At 61.0% G+C, this 15802-nt stretch overlaps 2 protein-coding genes across 2 annotated transcripts in view; one reads left to right on the forward strand and one right to left on the reverse strand.

Annotated features, from left to right (window-relative positions):
* The window catches only part of RSPH14 (radial spoke head 14 homolog), a 79126-nt gene that overhangs the window by 38955 nt on the left and 24369 nt on the right, over positions 1–15802 (forward strand). The gene's annotated exons all lie outside the window — the stretch shown is intronic.
* The window catches only part of GNAZ (G protein subunit alpha z), a 54751-nt gene that overhangs the window by 24150 nt on the left and 14799 nt on the right, over positions 1–15802 (reverse strand). Inside the window, exon 2 of the mRNA XM_037067349.1 lies at positions 4035–5226. Coding sequence (XP_036923244.1) covers positions 4035–4757 — 723 coding nt within the window. The 5' untranslated portion in view covers positions 4758–5226. The remainder of the gene's footprint in view (positions 1–4034; positions 5227–15802) is intronic.

Raw genomic sequence — 15802 nt, forward strand, 5'->3', positions numbered from 1 at the left:
CAGGGAGGGCCCGCGGCTGCCACAAGCTGCAGGCCTGGGCCCATAACCTGTCCTAAGCCTGGGTAGTCCCACCTGCCCGTGACAAGGACAGGAGGCACAGCTGTTGCCGCACATGATCAGTCAGGTGATGCCTCCCTGGGCCCTGCTCTGGCCCCCCACATTGTCGAAGGGAGCCCCCATAGGAGTAGTAGAGGCCTACGGACTCTGGAGCCTGTGGGTGCCTGGCGGACTGCACGGGGGGATGAGGGCCCACGGAACCCTCTGGAACAAAAGGGGGCGGTCCGTTATCAAGGCTGGGCACGGCTCATTGCTGAGCTCCGTGAATGCCTGGAATCTGCCTCCTCCTGCCCAGGTGCTGCCCTGCACTCGCTGCAGCCCTCTGTGCCCAGGAACCCAGAGATCCTGACGTTACCCGTGGCAACGTGCTGACGCAAATGCCAGCGGGCGGGTAGGGGGCTGTGGCTCCTCCGTCAGGCGTGGGGGCGGGGGCTCTGCCAACCGCCATCAGGGGAAGACAAGGCCTTGGAGCAGAGTAGGGGGCTGAAGAGCCCTGAGCTCTGAGTCCAGAGCCTGGCACTGGGCCCCCAGCCTCGTTTGGTTTCTGCAAAACTCAGCATGCCCTGTTCTTGGCTGCCGCACCTTTGCTGGAGCCCAGGAGAACAGTTCAGGCCTCTGAAAGGAGGAGGCAGGGGTGGCGGCTCTGTCCCAGGCCTATGGCAGCAGGCGGGAGGAGGGCAGGGCACAGGAGAGGTGTGCCAGCGGCGGTGACAGGAGCTGCTTGCAGGCACTGGGAGAGGCAGGCTCTCCTCGCTGCCTGGCCCGGCGCTCTCCTGGGCGGCCGGCCCACCTCAGTAGACAGCCGGCGGCAGGAGAAATCTTGGGGGTATTGTCTTTCTTCAGCAGCCTGCTTGTTTTCCATCCTGAGATATTGCTGGTAGAGCATGAAAGGTCAGAACCATTTGGAATCCAGTGAATTTCCAGCCTCGCTTGCTTGAGTTTCTCATCAAGAATTTCCTTTTCTGGTGAACAGCCACCTCCCCGGGCCTGCCGAGACTAGGGTGGTAGCAGGAGGCGGGGCACAGGCCTGGCTGCCAACCCCTCCCTTTAGAAAATGCTCGGAAGGGCCCCAGGGCCTGGCTGCCTCCAGGAGGCTGCTTGGCTTCACAGCAAACCCCACTGGCAGCCAAACCAGCAGCCACTGCCCTCACCCAGGGTTTCCCACCGTGGTGTCCCACAGGGACAGGGCCCGGAGAAGGCTGGGGGGACGAGGCCCCTGTGGGCTGCCTGTGCACCCGGGTTTCCACCCAGCCTGGTGGTGCAGCCACTTGCGCCCACATGAGTGGGACCCACCCAGTAACGAGTGACTGCAATGGAGGGGCTTGCAGGTGCCAAGCTGAGGTCAGGGAAGGCCTCTCAAGGAGGTGACACTTGAGATGAGACCTGAAGGACAGGGACAGGTGGGCAAGGGGAGGATGGGCAGGGTGGTCATGTGCTTAAGGCCAGAGAGAGCAGAGCCCATGGGAGTGAATGAAGTCCACAAAGGCCAGACCAGAGAGAGGAAGGGGCAGCCAGGAGGCGGGGATGGGCTGGCTGGAGCCAAGAGGGCCTGTTTGAGGACACTTGGGCCAATTCCTGGTTGACTGCTTCAGAGAGCAGAGATGAAAGCCAAATTCCTCCATGAAACACGGGACCAACTCAGGGCCCGCGCACACCTCGGGGCCTGCGTCCTGGCACACCGGTGGGCACAAGCGTGGCGGGCAGAGTGTGCCAATGGACAGTCTGTTTGACAAGCACAGCGCCGAGGGATTTGCTCCACCAGCCTCGGAGATGACAGAGGAGACAGCCCAGGAAGCAGAGCCCTGGAAGGCCTCAGAGCACAGGCCACCACCAGCCTCAGGACAAACAGAAAAGGGCAGAGGCCTCGAGAGCCAACTCCCGAAGTCCGTGTGGCTGGCAGACCTGTGCTGGCACCGACAGGCCCAGGCTGGGCACCTTGCCTCGCCTTGCTGCCTCACAGGCCCATCAGGCCCAAGCCCTCCCCCCACAGCACGGCCTCATCAAGGACCCTGGCCTTGCTGGTCCGCTGGGATGACCCCTGCCAGCAGCGACACATGGGCTGACGTCAGGGCAGGTGGAAGATGAAGGGGTGGCTGGAGCCTCAAGACACACGGCGCTGGGAGTGATGTGGGCCTGTCCTCGTGGGCAGTGTCCTCAGCTCGGGCCACTCCCACCAGGGGCACTGTCACTGCCTGGGCACAGCTCTGTGGAGAGCCCCAGATGCAGAAAGGGGACATGAGGAGAGCCCTGCCTCCTGTCTCCACGGCCGCCTGTAGCCGCTTCCCCTTCTCCAACAGCGGGGTCTCCATGTGAACCTTATGGGAGCGCAGACCATCTCTCCAGGAGAACGCTCAGCTGCCCAGCACAGAGGCCGCAGCCTGCAGCCGTCCACCGACCTGGGGGCTATGGGCCCAGTCAGGATTCCCCAGCTGAAGCCCCAAATAAAGCTACCACCAGTCTTAAGAAGACCGGATGAAGAAGCAGGCTCCTTCCTTGCCATTGCCCTAGTCCCCTGGACCCTAAAGGCTGGGAGTAGAATTTACCAGTGGGGTGGGTCCCCCAGGGGCATCATCACCCTCCCCTAGGTTCCCGCCAGCTGTTGCTGCCCCAAATCCCTGGCACCCGCAGCCCCACTCTGCCTACAGCTCCTTTTAGACCCCGTTTGTCTCCAGGCCCTCCACCCAGGATCAAAGGCCTCTTGAGAGCAAATTCCGAGTCTTTGCTCAGTGTTCCTGCCTGGCACAGAACCGCTGCAGGGAGGGGTGGTGGGAGACCTTGGCCATGCCTATCCCCTGTCTGGCTGTGTGGCCTGTATCTAACACGTTTGGCTGTGTGGCCTCTATCTACCACCGCCAGTCCGGGGAGCCGGGGAGCTATGGTGCCTCGTGCGCCGGGCCTTCTGCTTGGCTGGGCTGTGGTGTGCTCTTCCTTGCCCCTACCAGCAACTTGGCTGTTCCCCTGCTCAGCAGCTCCCCTCAAGCCCCCACTGGCTCGGCACTGGGGCTGGGTTGCCTCTGGCACCTGTGTGCGCTGCACACACCTGTGGAGCCCTCCACATACTATGGTTCTCAGCCTGAGCTGGGGGCCTGAAAGGACCCCATATATGCACCCAACCCCTGAGGCTTAAACCTCAGATACAGTTCTTAGCACTCCTGATACCAGACTCTGAGGATGTGCATGGTGGGGCGGTGGGGCCAGAGCTGCTGTTCTGGGACCCAGCACAGTGCCCAGACTGGTAGGTGCCGGGTGCATTCACTGAGCTGCCACCTAGACCAACAGCTGGCTGCCTGGCCCGGGCCTTGTCCACTACTGTCCTGCGGAGCCTCCGACCCCGCTCCCAGCCTCCAGCATTACCCAGCGCACCTGACTCTCCCCAGCCTCTCCCGCAGCAAAGCCCCTCTCAGTGCCCAGCCTCCCCATCCTCCTCCCCAGCAAATCTTCCTCAACCCCCAGGCAGCTGAGGGCCCCTCCTCTGGGCTCTGAGCAATACGCTCTTGGTTGCCAAGGAGCAGGACCCCTCCAGCAGAGCCGGGGCCTTTGCACCCCAAGCACTGGCTACCACTGCTGGGCACCAGGGCCTGCGTGAGCTGCAAGGGCAGTGCTGTCTGCGCTGGGTGAGGGGAGTCGCAGCCCAGGGTGGGGGGCACCGGTGGTGGAGCCCTGGAGTGGTCACTCAGAGGGATTGGCACCTAGAGGCCTGTCAGGGCACCGAGTCAGACTGCGGCCCACCAGGCTGGGGTGGCCACCGAGAGCTGCCCCTGTGGCAGGCGTCCTGACGGCAGGTGTGACACCAGGTCCTGCAGAGCCTGTGGAAGCCGCTGAGCTCCACATTCTACTGCCAGACTCACCTCGCTGGGGCTGCCCTGCCCCCTTCCGACGGCGGCCTCTCCCGCCCCACCCTTCAACACATCCAGAAGCCCACCTGCTTCCCAGGCGCCAGCGGTGGCAGAACAAACAGGAAAAGCCTGGCCACTCACCGTCTGGTTGTCCTCGTAGAGCTTCAGGTCGTAGCCACTAAGCTCCACGCAGAAGATGATGGCTGTGACACCCTCGAAGCAGTGGATCCACTTTTTGCGCTCCGACCTCTGCCCACCCACATCCACCATCTTGAAGGTGAGCTCCTTGAAGGTGAACTTGTTTTCCACAATGCCGGTGGTCATGTCCCGGGAGCGCAGGATGTCCTCCACAGTGGGGATGTAGTCGGGCGCGGCGATGCGCTCCAGGTCGTTCAGGTAGTAGGCTGCGTTGTCCTCCAGGTGGTACTCGCTGGAGCGGCCGAAGCAGGCCTGCGCCCCGGGGTCAGCCCAGAGCCGCCGCATGACGCCCAGCAGCTCCGGGGTGATCTCGCCCTTGCTCTCGGCGGGGCCCGTCAGCGCAAAGAGCTGCACGGCGTCGTAGGCGCGATCGGGGTTGTGGAAGTCGATCTTCAGGGCGGCCAGGGCCCGGGTGATGCGGGTCAGCGAGTCGATGGCGTTGTAGATGATGAGGGGCTTGTACTCCCTGCAGGCCTCCAGGTTGAAGCCCCCACTGTGGATGATCTTCATCTGCTTCACGACGGTGCTCTTGCCCGAGTTGCTGGTGCCCAGCAGGAGCAGCTTGATCTCGCGGCGCTGCCGCTGGCTCTCTGAGCGCAGGTGGCGGTCGATTCGCCGGGACCGGCGTGCCGCCTCTTTCTCCTCTGAGCTTTGCCGACATCCCATGGTCTGGCAGCAGCGGGACCAGACAGGAGCACGGGACTGGCCCTCTCCTCCTGCCCCACGAGAACGGGACGCTGAGACGCAGGTGGCGTGCCCAACAAATGACAGAGCCCTTGAGTGCTCAGTGCGGGTGGCGGGGCAAGGCCAGGTCCCACAGCAGCCCCTGCCCCAGCGCCTCTTTCTCTGCTGGCATGGCGCTCTTGCTGCGGGAGGTGGCTGAGCCCTCCCTCTAGTGACACGCCCCCTCCCCGGGATGCCACCTGGCCTGATGCCCAGCAGTCATTTCCTGTCCTCCTGATGGTGGGAGGCAGTCCACTCGCCTCTGCCCACTCGCCTCTGCCTAGGCTGCTGCCGTCTGGTCCCCAGTTGCTGTGGCGATGCTGCTAAGTGTGGCTGGAAGGCCCGCCGCCAGCGCTGCTGCCACAGGTGCTCCCTGTGGTCCCCCTGCCTCGGGCATCCGTCCGCCCTTCACCTGCCAACACAGAGAACAGCATAAGCCTCCTCCCACTGTGGGAAAGGGAGCCTTCTAGAAAGCAGAAAGCTGCCTGGGGAACAGTGACTCAAGCCCCCTCCCCTCTGTAAAGCTCCATGGAGTTGGTGCCCAAGCCACAACCTGGCCCCCCACACACCAGCCCCAGCACCCTGTGGCCTGTTTGCCGAAGCAGGTGCTCAACGAAAGAGTGCCCAGGGATACACACACCACGAGAGGGTCTTCACACTGTGGGGAGCAAACCCAGGCCTTGCCACCCCTCCCTGCCCAGGACCCGGCGACCTGACCCTCCCTGAGCCTTGGTCTCCCCATCTGGCGGTGGTGAGGGCTCAGCATGGTGGCCCTGCTTCGATGCTGCCCTGTGCCCTCTCCCACGGCTGCTGGGCTGTGCCCGCAGGTGCTATGGCCTCCATAGGGCTCAGCCTCTCCCTCCAGGCCAGGGTGACTGGGTGCCCCCGACTCCTACCACCTCCTCCAGGAGCTGGGTCACCTCTGCTCTCTCCTGGGGGAGGACATTCACCAGCAGGAGGCTGGCCAGCCCTGGGGGTGAGCAGATAGTCAGGAAGCACAGAGGTGGAGCTGGGAGCACCTCAAGGTGGACAAGGGCCTGGGGCCGAGGCCCTCTGGGGGCAAGGTGGCTTCCTTCCTGGTGGGTGAAGTGGAGGGAGGCTCAGGCAGGGCAGGCTGAGTTCCGGGAGCAGAGACTGGGAGGGGAAGGGGTGGCTAGGTGTGGAAGGTGCGACAGGACAGAGCATCCAAATTGTGGGGAACCACCAAGTCCAGGACCGGGCAGGGCCCAGAGGCTCCCTGTCCCAGGCTGTCTTTCATGTTCCCACCCCTTCCTGGTTGATCCCCCAGGACACCTGGAAGCTCTCCCCAGGGGTCCCCCAACAAGCTGTGGGCAGCAAGGCCAGAGCCCTCCTTCCAGAGTGGCTCAGGTTCTCCCTGCAACTGGGAGCCCAGGGTGCCAGGTGACCCCAATGCACCGCACCCCCACCTCTCACCTTTCCCCCCAACCTCTGTCCCTGCCCGGCCACCTGCTGCAGCCTCCCCATTCTGCCCACGCTCAGCATTCACACCACTAACACCTCCATCCCCCACAGCAGGAAGGACTTAAGGCTGACAGGCCCTGAGAGCTAGGACTGGTCTCATCTCCCCACCCGTCCACATCCTCCCCACTGGCCCCCTCACTCGCTGGTCCCAGCAGGCTCTGAAGCAGACTCTGAGCGCCTGTTCTGTCCCTGGGCCCACCTGCCTCCACAGCTGGGGTGCTTTAAACATCTCTCACACTTCTTCTCCCCCTGGATCGAAGCTCCCTGTACCTGCCCCCCACTCCATTCCCAGGTGGGCATCTCATCCTAGCCGGTAAACTGGGCACACAACTCCACAGCTCAGAGCTTGTTCCTTGCCAGCCAGAGATGTCCCTGAAAAGTAAAGCATCCACTGTAGAGCCTGGTACCCAGCAAGTGCAGCCAGCCGTGAGTGCCCCCTGTTGACCCACCTCTGATGCTTCCGCCCCACCCTGTCCTGCTTTCTGGGGCAGAACTCAGGAACCTGGGACCCAGCAGGGCCTGCGTGCTGACGCTGCCCGCCCTTCCTGGGACAGGCACCAGGATCGGGAGTGCTGAGAAGGGCCTGGAGCAAGGTGGTGTGGAGTACCCAGAGGGTGCTCATCCAGTGTTGGTGGGAGGGAGGGAGGACGGAGGGAAGGAGTTAGACTTAGAGAGGTGGAGGGGCTGTACTGGTCCACGGCAGCCCCACCTGCCGGGCTGCCATGGTTAGGGCCGTGCTAGGAAACACCCGGGACGGAGCCCTGCTGAGGGAGTGGCAGCTGGACAGAGGTGGGAAACTGCTTAGGGCGAAAGCTCAGTGAAGACGCCCAGCCCAGAGTGCAGGGGGTGCTTGTGGAGCATATGTCGAGGGGCAACATGCACACAATACATGCAGCACATATGCTCACATGTGTGTACATGTGTTATGCAAGCAGAGGTCTGTGACGCCATTCCCCACGTAGCACTGAGACTACGAGAGGTTTCTCTTTGTTTCACCACGCTGACCATGTTTTATTCAATGACTCCTGTTGTAAGGAAGGTCTGCAAGTGAGCCTCCGGGCGCTGACGAGGCCCTGCCTCTCGTGGCACCTGGGACTGTCCCTGCCGCCTTGCACTGTGAGTGGGTCGGGCGAGGCCCCAGTGCTGCTCCCTGGTCCCTGATGACCCAGCCGCCCACTGGGTGTGGACAGGCGTCCAGAGCCCTCAGCCTGCCACCTGGGATGGCCTGCTCCACACCAGAGCAGCTCAGGGCCCCTGGGACACCCCCACCAGCACCACCGCTCCCAAGGAAACGCCACTGTGTTCTCTGGTATTCTCAATTTTGCTTTAAAATGTGAATACAGGCAGGTCTCATGTGATCGATTCTCCCTCAGCTGGTCAGTCACAGGGACACAGGTCCTCCAGAAGAGTGGGTCCCTCCCACTGTTTGTTGTCACTTGGGGTAGGCAGGCTCCCACGCGCCAGGTCTGCATGCCTTGGGGCACCCTGCAGTGACCTCACTCTTGAAACACGGTCTGGCCCAAGCAAGTTCCTCAGCCTGGGATCATGTGGGACAGTCTCCCTCCCTGCAGAGCTGCACTTGAACCGACAGAGGTGCCAGCTGCTTCCTCAGAGGGCCGTACAGGATCACCCCATCTCGGGTCCTTCTCCAACCCAAACCCCTCCCCTGTGGCAGGGGCCTCAGCGAGGCCGCCAGGCCAGCCTGGCACACACTGTTCTCGGGAGTGCTTGCCTGTCGCCCTCGGGAGCGCTGCTGCAGCGCCTCTCTCGTCTGGCTCCTGTACCGGAACTGCCCCTGCTCCTCACAGACCAGCTCACACACGGTGGCCATGCCCGGCAGCAGGCACCCCGTCCCCCAGCCCCCGGGCCTCTGTCTGCCATGTTCTCCCTTTCTCCCGCCACACTGGGGTTTCCTTAAAAGTGCCGAGGGCCTTAAATAAAACCCTGTACAAGAATTAACTTGAAATGGATCAAAGGCTTAATAGTAAGACCTAAAACTATAAAACTCTTAAAGCATGGGGCAAAAGTGCATGACATGGAATTTGGCAATGATTTCTTGCATATGACACCAAAGATACAGGTAACAAAAAAAATTCACACACTGGACTTCATGAAAACGAAAAAACTTTGTGCATCCAAAGATAATATCAACAGGATAAAAAGGCAACCCACAGATTAGGAGAAAATATTTGCAAATCATGTATCTGATCAGGGATTAATATCTAGAATACACAGAAAATGGCTAAAACTCAACAACAAAAAGTCCTGATTCAAAACTGGGCAGAGAACTTAGATAGACACTTCTCCAGAGAAGGTACATGAACAGCCAACAAACACATGAAAAGATGCTCGATATCACTAATCTTTAGCTCCATGCAAATCAAAACCAGAGAGACACATCTCACACCTGCAAGATGGCCACTATATAAAAAAAAAAAAAACAGAAAATAAGCGTTGGTGAGGACACGGAGAAGCCAGAACTCTCGTCATCATTGGTTGGAACACGAGGTGGTACAGCTACTTTGGACAAGAGCACGGTGGTTTCTAAAAAAATTAGAAATAGAACCAGCATGTGATCCAGCAATTCCACTCCTGGATGTGCACCCAAAGGAACTGAAGTTGGGGTCTTGGAGAGATTTTTATACAGCGTTTTTAACAATAGCTAAGATGTAGAAGGGTCTACGGATGGATGGGTATGTCAAAAAACTGTGGTCCAGCCTCACAAGGAAATAATACTCGGCCTTGAGAAAGGAAGGACGTTCTGACCCATGCCACTCAGGGACAAGCCTTGAGGACGTTATGCTGAGTGAGATATGCCCACCACAAAAGGACAGTGCTGTATGGTTCTCGATGTATAGGGACAAGGTCCCTAGAGTCCTACAATTCACAGAGACAGAGTGGAGTGGTCGGTGCGGGGGGGGGGGGGGGCGGGGAGAGGGGATGGGGAGATGCTGTGTAATGGGGATGGAGCTCCAGTTTGGGGAGGTGAAAAGGTTCTGAAGATGGAGGCTGGTGATGGTTGAACATTATGAATGTGTTGAATGCCACTTAACTTTGCAGTTAAAAATGGTTAAAATGATATATTTTATGTTATGTGTATTTTACCACCAAAGAAGTTTTGTTAGACCTACCCCCCAAAAGGCAGAAGGCCAGGTGTTGTGGGAGAAAGAGAGGCAGGCCATTGACCAATCCTGGCTTCGCCCACTGCTGGGGCCATACTGCCCACACTGGACGGCCTGGTGCCAGGTCTCGTGGGGGGCAAACCTCCCCCAGCCAGCTTTAGGTGCAAAGCTGCCCTGTCTGAGGAGGTGTGACTTGTGCTTTGGGAAGTGTGTACTCCGCAGCCTCATGGCTGAGGGCTGGGCTTCTGGGAATCAGGACTTGACCAGTGCACACCAGCAGCCACAGGGCAACACAGGAGTAAAAGGGAGCCTGTAGCCAGGTGTCGGCCGTACGCAACCAGCCAAACTGTCTACCATCTGCATGGGGCAGCCACCATCAGTCCTGCCACGGGCAGTCCCTCTGCTGGAGATACCCTCTGCCTTAAGGTCATCAGAGCTAATTCCCAGAAGGCCCCACCCAGGCTTCTCCTTGCAGCTCTGTGGCGCTCAGGTGCATTCCAGTGGGTGGATGCTGGTGCCAATAATTGGAAGTGGGGGGGATGGGGCTGTGCTTGGGCTTGGGATGGGAGGCCTGTGTGCGGGGGTCTGGACTGGTCTGGACTGTTCCAAACAAGACCTCAGAACAGTCCCACCTGCTCTGAGGCTCTGCTTCTTTGCTTTTACGCAAGCCTGCCAGTTTCACCTCCCTGAGTCCGACTGGGCCTCCAGGGCTTCCCCAGGTGGACCCAGAGGCAAAGGGCTGGACGACCACATTGCTCCCTGGCCCATAACTGCTTGCAGGTCCCCAGCACCCAATACCCAGGACCCCTCCCACCACAGGCCTGGCTGGAAATCACTGAGAAAGAGTATCAGGCAGAAGAGGAGCATGTGCAGAGGCCTGAGTGGGAGGGGAGAGAAACCATAGCGTGGCTGGGGAGCTGTGGGAAGGTCAGAGAGGCTGGACGGAGGATAGAGGCACAAGGCGGGGTGGCTGGGCTGACCGGTGGGACCCACCATCATCAGGTGTGTGACTGCGACTGTGTGGTTATGTGCGTTCACATGTGCATCTGTGGTTGCATGTGTGCAGACTTGTGCATGTATCTGGTACACCGGACTGCATGCGGATGTCTGCACTGGTCTAGATATGTGCCTGTATGTACAGGTCCATATACATACATGCAAGTATGTAGGTGCACACGTATGGCTGTGTGTGGTATGCTGGGAACAGAGGCACACACAGACAAAAGGAACGGGCTCCGGTGAGAGGCTGAGTGGGGCAGCTGGGGCTTTCCATGGTCCCAGGTACTTACCAGGCCATGGATTTGAGCCTGGCACCTGGGTCAGGTTAGGAGCCACTGCTGACGGAAGCAGACCAAGATCCACGTGTGGGTTTCCGCACATGAGGAAGGCAGGAGTCAGACCAAACGTGGCAAATGAACAGTGAAGGGGGAGGCACCTAGACCAGAGCAAGGTTGAGGGATGGGGTGTGAAAGCAGCAAGTCTGAGAAGGTGGGCCAGCCTCCCAGCAGGTCACACTCGAGAGGCCGTCATGAGCAGGAGGCTGGGAAGCAGAACTGCCATTGCAAAGGCCTTGAGGTGGGAGCAGGGCTGGCCAGGCTGAGGGGCAGGAGGGAGGTGGGCAGCCGGTGCTGAGTGAGGAGCTGCAGTAGGAGGTTGCTGTGAGGGCTCTGGCTTTCTCTCTGAGCGTGCTGGGAGCCAGCCGGGGTTTGAGCTAGTGGGGGAGTATGTGGTCTGTCCTATGTATGAACCCTATTTCTAGACCTGGGTGGGGGGAGCCTACAGGAAGCTGTCTAGGCAGGAGGGCAGCGGTGTGGGAGGGGCTAGGAAAGGCGAACCCCAGGACTGTACAATCAACAGCACCAGGTGAAGGTGTGGCATTAAGGCTCACGGTGCCCGGGGCGTGGCCAGCAGGGGGGTTGTTCTTGGAAAGGGGACACTGGAGAGAAGCGGCAGGAGTGTCCTTGGTGGGCTCACTGTGGCTGTGGGACCCTTTGACTGTGGCTCTTGGAACACTCCATCCAGGCTCCTCGCAGGAGCCTGAGTCACCTACCCACTTGCCTGGGTGTGATGCCCCCAACCACATCCCACTCAGGGAACCCTTGGCTGAAAGCTGCTCGGTTCCCTGCAGATTCAAGGCCGGATACTCCAGTCCCTGCCCTGCCCCCTGACCCCGCTCACTGCCCACTCACTGCCCGGCAGGCCCAGCAGGCCTGGCCCACCTTGCATCTCAGAGCCCTCTTCCCCCAGACAGGTCTCTCTCAAGTCTCTATTCACATCACAGACATCCAGTGACAGCCCTGTGCCAGGGGTGGGGACGTGGTGGTGGAGGACAGGCTGCCACTTCTGGTGCTCTACACCCTGGGCACCCACCACTCCAGGCGATGACTGTCCCCAGACTTGTCCCCATGGCCTGGCAATGACATGCCCCTGCCCACTGTAACCTTCACTCACAGCCAAGGTCAGGGCCAGGGTGCAAGGCAGAGTGAGGCTGCAGTGCACCGGCCCCTGCTGCTTTCTGAACAGCCCTTCTGGGCCTCCCCCAAGGGAAGGGAGCCTGGGGCCAAGGTCACTCACTGTGTCACTGCCCCAGCTAGGCTAAGCCAGAGGGTCTCCAAGGAGAGAAGTCGGCTTATCAGCTTACTGGGCAGGAGAAAGCCTGCAGCTGGCAGGTAGGGCTCCCTCCCGACCGGCCCCGACTTCCTCTGAGGGTAGGGGGACGAGAAGCCAAGCCCCTCACTCTCCAGACCCCCTCCCACCCCAAGGAAAGCCTGCTCAACACTGAGCCCTGAAAGGGGTGAGATCCTCCTGCATGGAGGTAGTTTGGCCCCCTGAGGAGGGGCACCTGCACCCAGACAAAATGGACAGAGAGGCATATTTGAGGCCCAACCATAGGCCACTCCTCAGATGGCCAGCTATGAGGGGGACAGGGGTAGGACCACAGAGGCAAAGGGCAACCAAAGGCAGAGGGCAACCAAGGTCACAGGGCAAGTGAGGCAAATTGAGGCCACATGCCCAGTGCACTGCCCAGTGCACCGAGGGGCCCCAGTCCTCTTTCAGATGTGACCCACAGGCCAGCCTGGTGCCTCGGCTGCAGAGAAGCGCCCAGCCCACGGCTGATGGGCAGTGTCTGGGGCCCGGGCCTTCCCGCCACCCTGAAGTCACTGGCTTTCCCCCCTCCGAAGGCAGAGCTGCAGCCTGCTTGGGCAGGGCCATGACTCAGCACTACTCACCCCTGCTTGCTCGGACACCTTCTGCCCTGGCAACAGCAGCCCTTCCACCTGCCAGCTCCACCCTGGCACCCAGCAGTCTCTCAGTGGTGCCCTGAAGTGGGAGGAAGGGGGCCTGGCATGGGCGTACATGACCTCAGGCCTTCCTCAGGCGGAGCAGGGACGTCGCTGCCCCGAGTCCCAGTAGGCCTGTGTCTCAGGGTTTGCAGGACCTGCTAGGGGCAGACGCATGTCGAGGTCCCCCGACATGTTGGGGTCCACCTGCCTCTGCTGCTGACTTTGGGGCCACGTTGGCTTTCAGGTCAGAAGGCGCTCCCCCAGACCCCCAACCCAAACCCACTCAGGGTGTCGCCAAATCCTTCCTCTGAGGAGTCGGCCCCTGTCCCTGCCCTCGGGAACAGCAATGTGGCCCCTTGTCAGGCCCCCTCCCCAATGGCTCTATTTTAGGAACCAAAGGTCTGGAAAAGCCTCTGCCTGCGGCCGTCATGGGTTATCGGTTCGCTTCCCCTCTTGATGAGAAAATGTGCCCACTGCCTGGTCCCTTGGTATCCTGGGATCCAGCGTTCACGCCCTTTTCTGTTTGAACGTCGTGCCAGGGTCCATGTGCACGTCCCTCATTAGGTCACGCAGAGCCTGGTCCCGACCCCGCAGAAGCCCGTGTGGTGGCAGCGGCCCCTCTGTGGCCTCTGAGGAGCTGATGTCCTTTGCCTGGCCTGGGTCTTCCGCCAGTTCTACCTTCCCTACTCGGCCTGAACACGAGCCACGGCCCACGGTGGCATGTGTCGCTGGCGCTCAGCCGCTGCCGTACCCGGCCAGCTGGCAGTGCGCTCCTGGTCCTGTCCACACACAGCACCTGAAGGTCTGGTCACAGTCTGGGGCCCTGCCAGGCTCCTCATGAAGCCGCCTCCACATGTTCTTGGACCAGTGGGGACAGTTGCAGGTTGGGCCTCGGAAAGAGTCTGTCCCAGGAAAGCTGGGCATGGTGGGGACGGGGAGACGGCCGGCAGCACTTTCTGCGTCTATCATACCTCCTCTGGCCACTGGGGCCACCAGGGGGAGGAAGGGGCTGTCACAGCCATGGCCACAGCTTACCTCTTCACCCTGCATGGGCTGGCCTGCAGTTACGCGCATGCCTGTCCTCTCGTGTGTGCTCTCAGGTGAGCATCATGGTGCTCCTGGGACCTGAGCATGACCTCGCTGGTGTAAGAGCTAAGGTCTGAGAGGCAGGGAGACCCCTCAGGCCTGCCTGGCCGGCGCCTGCAGGGCTCAGCCCCCACCAGGCCTCTGGTCCCCAAGTGCTCCCAGCGCCAATGACTGTGGCATAACCTGGCTACCTGCTGTTACTTACTAGACATCTTCCTTTATGTTGACTTATGGCTTTTACTCAGAGATGTACTTTAAACGTGACTTCACATTTGCATTTTAAATGGGAGGCCAGAGCCACTCAACACAGACGGAAGTGACCCTAAAATCTCAGCTGGTGCAAAGGAAACACTGTGGCTCCTAACCAGGAACCACGGTCCATAGAGGCAGCTGCCCCCTGCACCCCCCCCCCCGCCCCCCGCCCCGCCCAGTCCCTGCCGTCTGCCTGGGACTGCCGCCTTCCAGAGGGCGTCAGAGCTCCACGGGCACCAAACTGGGGTTTTCTCCCCCAAGGAAAGGATTGAGAAACAGAAAAGCACTACTTTCCCCCTGGTGCAGCTCGCAGCGCGGCCTCAGGCCACCTCTTGTGCCCGGGTGGCTGCCCGGCCCCTGGGGGTGCAAAGGAGCACACAGGGAACCTGGCTCCTGAGGCCCTGTCTGCTGGGACCCCCAGGCAGAGGCAGGGAGGCTGGGATGAGGGCCTTTGGGCTGCGGTGTCAGTGCTACACCCCTCGTCCTCACTCAGGCAGGAGGCTGTCCTTTACCCCGGGGAGGTGCCCCCTCCCCAACCTCCTGCAGCACCCACTGCTCAGTTCCATTGGCCAGTTCATCAGGGTACCCCCCTCAGCTGCATCTCCCGGCAGCAATCACCCAGGCAGGAGTGCAGCGGGCACCTGCCCAGGCTGAGGCCCTCCACACGTAGATCTGTGGGCAATCAATCAGTCCACCACTGGGCCTGCCTGCCCCTCACCCTGCCCTCTGGGAAACAGGCCCCGTAGGCAGGCTCTGCTCCGGGGCTGGGGGACGGGGGTAGAACAGGCTGAGTCTGTGCACCCAGGAGCTTGTCCTCTGGCTGGGGAGTGAGCGAGGCTGTTTGTGATGAAGAGCTGTGTCTGGAGAGGAGCGGGTAGAGATGTGTGGGGTCCAGGGATACTGGAGGAGACACAAGGACTAGCACCCCAGGTGCTAGTCACCCAGGGGTGGGGCGGGGCCAGGGCAGGAGGCAGTTGGAGCAGGGACCTCTCAGGGTGACACTGCCCCAGGGCTGGCCTGGGCCCAGCTCCGAGCAGGTCCGTCCAGCAGTATCCCTGCCACGGGTCCCCTGGGAGCAGCTCAGGGACGGCCGCCCTGGTAGGAACCTCCCAGAGGCCAGAAGGCAGGCGCTGTCCCTCCTGAGGCTCCCTTTCTCCCGCAGAAGTGCCGTGGTGAGGGGGCGCGCCAACCCATGCACAGGACCCAGCGTGTCTGTCACCCCGCCCCAGGGCCGATGCCAGGCACGCGTTCTCCAGGAAGGCCAGCGGAGTGAGGCTGGGGGGGAGGCTGGAGGCTGGAGGCTGAACGGACCCTCTCCCCTCACATCGTACAGCTCGTGCGTGCACCTGGCCAGCCTCACATGTGGCGGAATCTGCTCAGCCATCCCGACACTCTGATGGTTTTCAATATGACACCTTATTTTTGGATTAAAAAGACCCCTCCCTGAGGAGATAAAAGCCCCTTCTTGCCTCGATGGCGGAAACACTAGATGGGGGGCAGGGCCGGGCCACCCTCCCAGGAAGCGCCCTCCAGGGAACGCTGGCCTCTACAGCCCCACTCCTGTCTTCCTGCGAACCCCACGGAAGCTGGGTCCCGGCCTCCCTGGCTGCATCTTCCATGCCCACTGCGCCCTGCCCGACCTACCCGTCACCCTCTGAGGCTGGTTGCTATGGCGCCAGGCAGCCCCCCCTTGGAGCCCTTGGGGTCTCACTTTGACTTGCCACCAGGACCTGTGTTATCCTGAGCAGAGGGTCGTGAACTG

This window comes from Sturnira hondurensis, unplaced genomic scaffold, assembly GCF_014824575.4.
Source record: "Sturnira hondurensis isolate 20B ecotype Veracruz unplaced genomic scaffold, ASM1482457v3 Scaffold0017254, whole genome shotgun sequence".
NCBI classification, from domain to species: Eukaryota; Metazoa; Chordata; class Mammalia; order Chiroptera; family Phyllostomidae; genus Sturnira; species Sturnira hondurensis.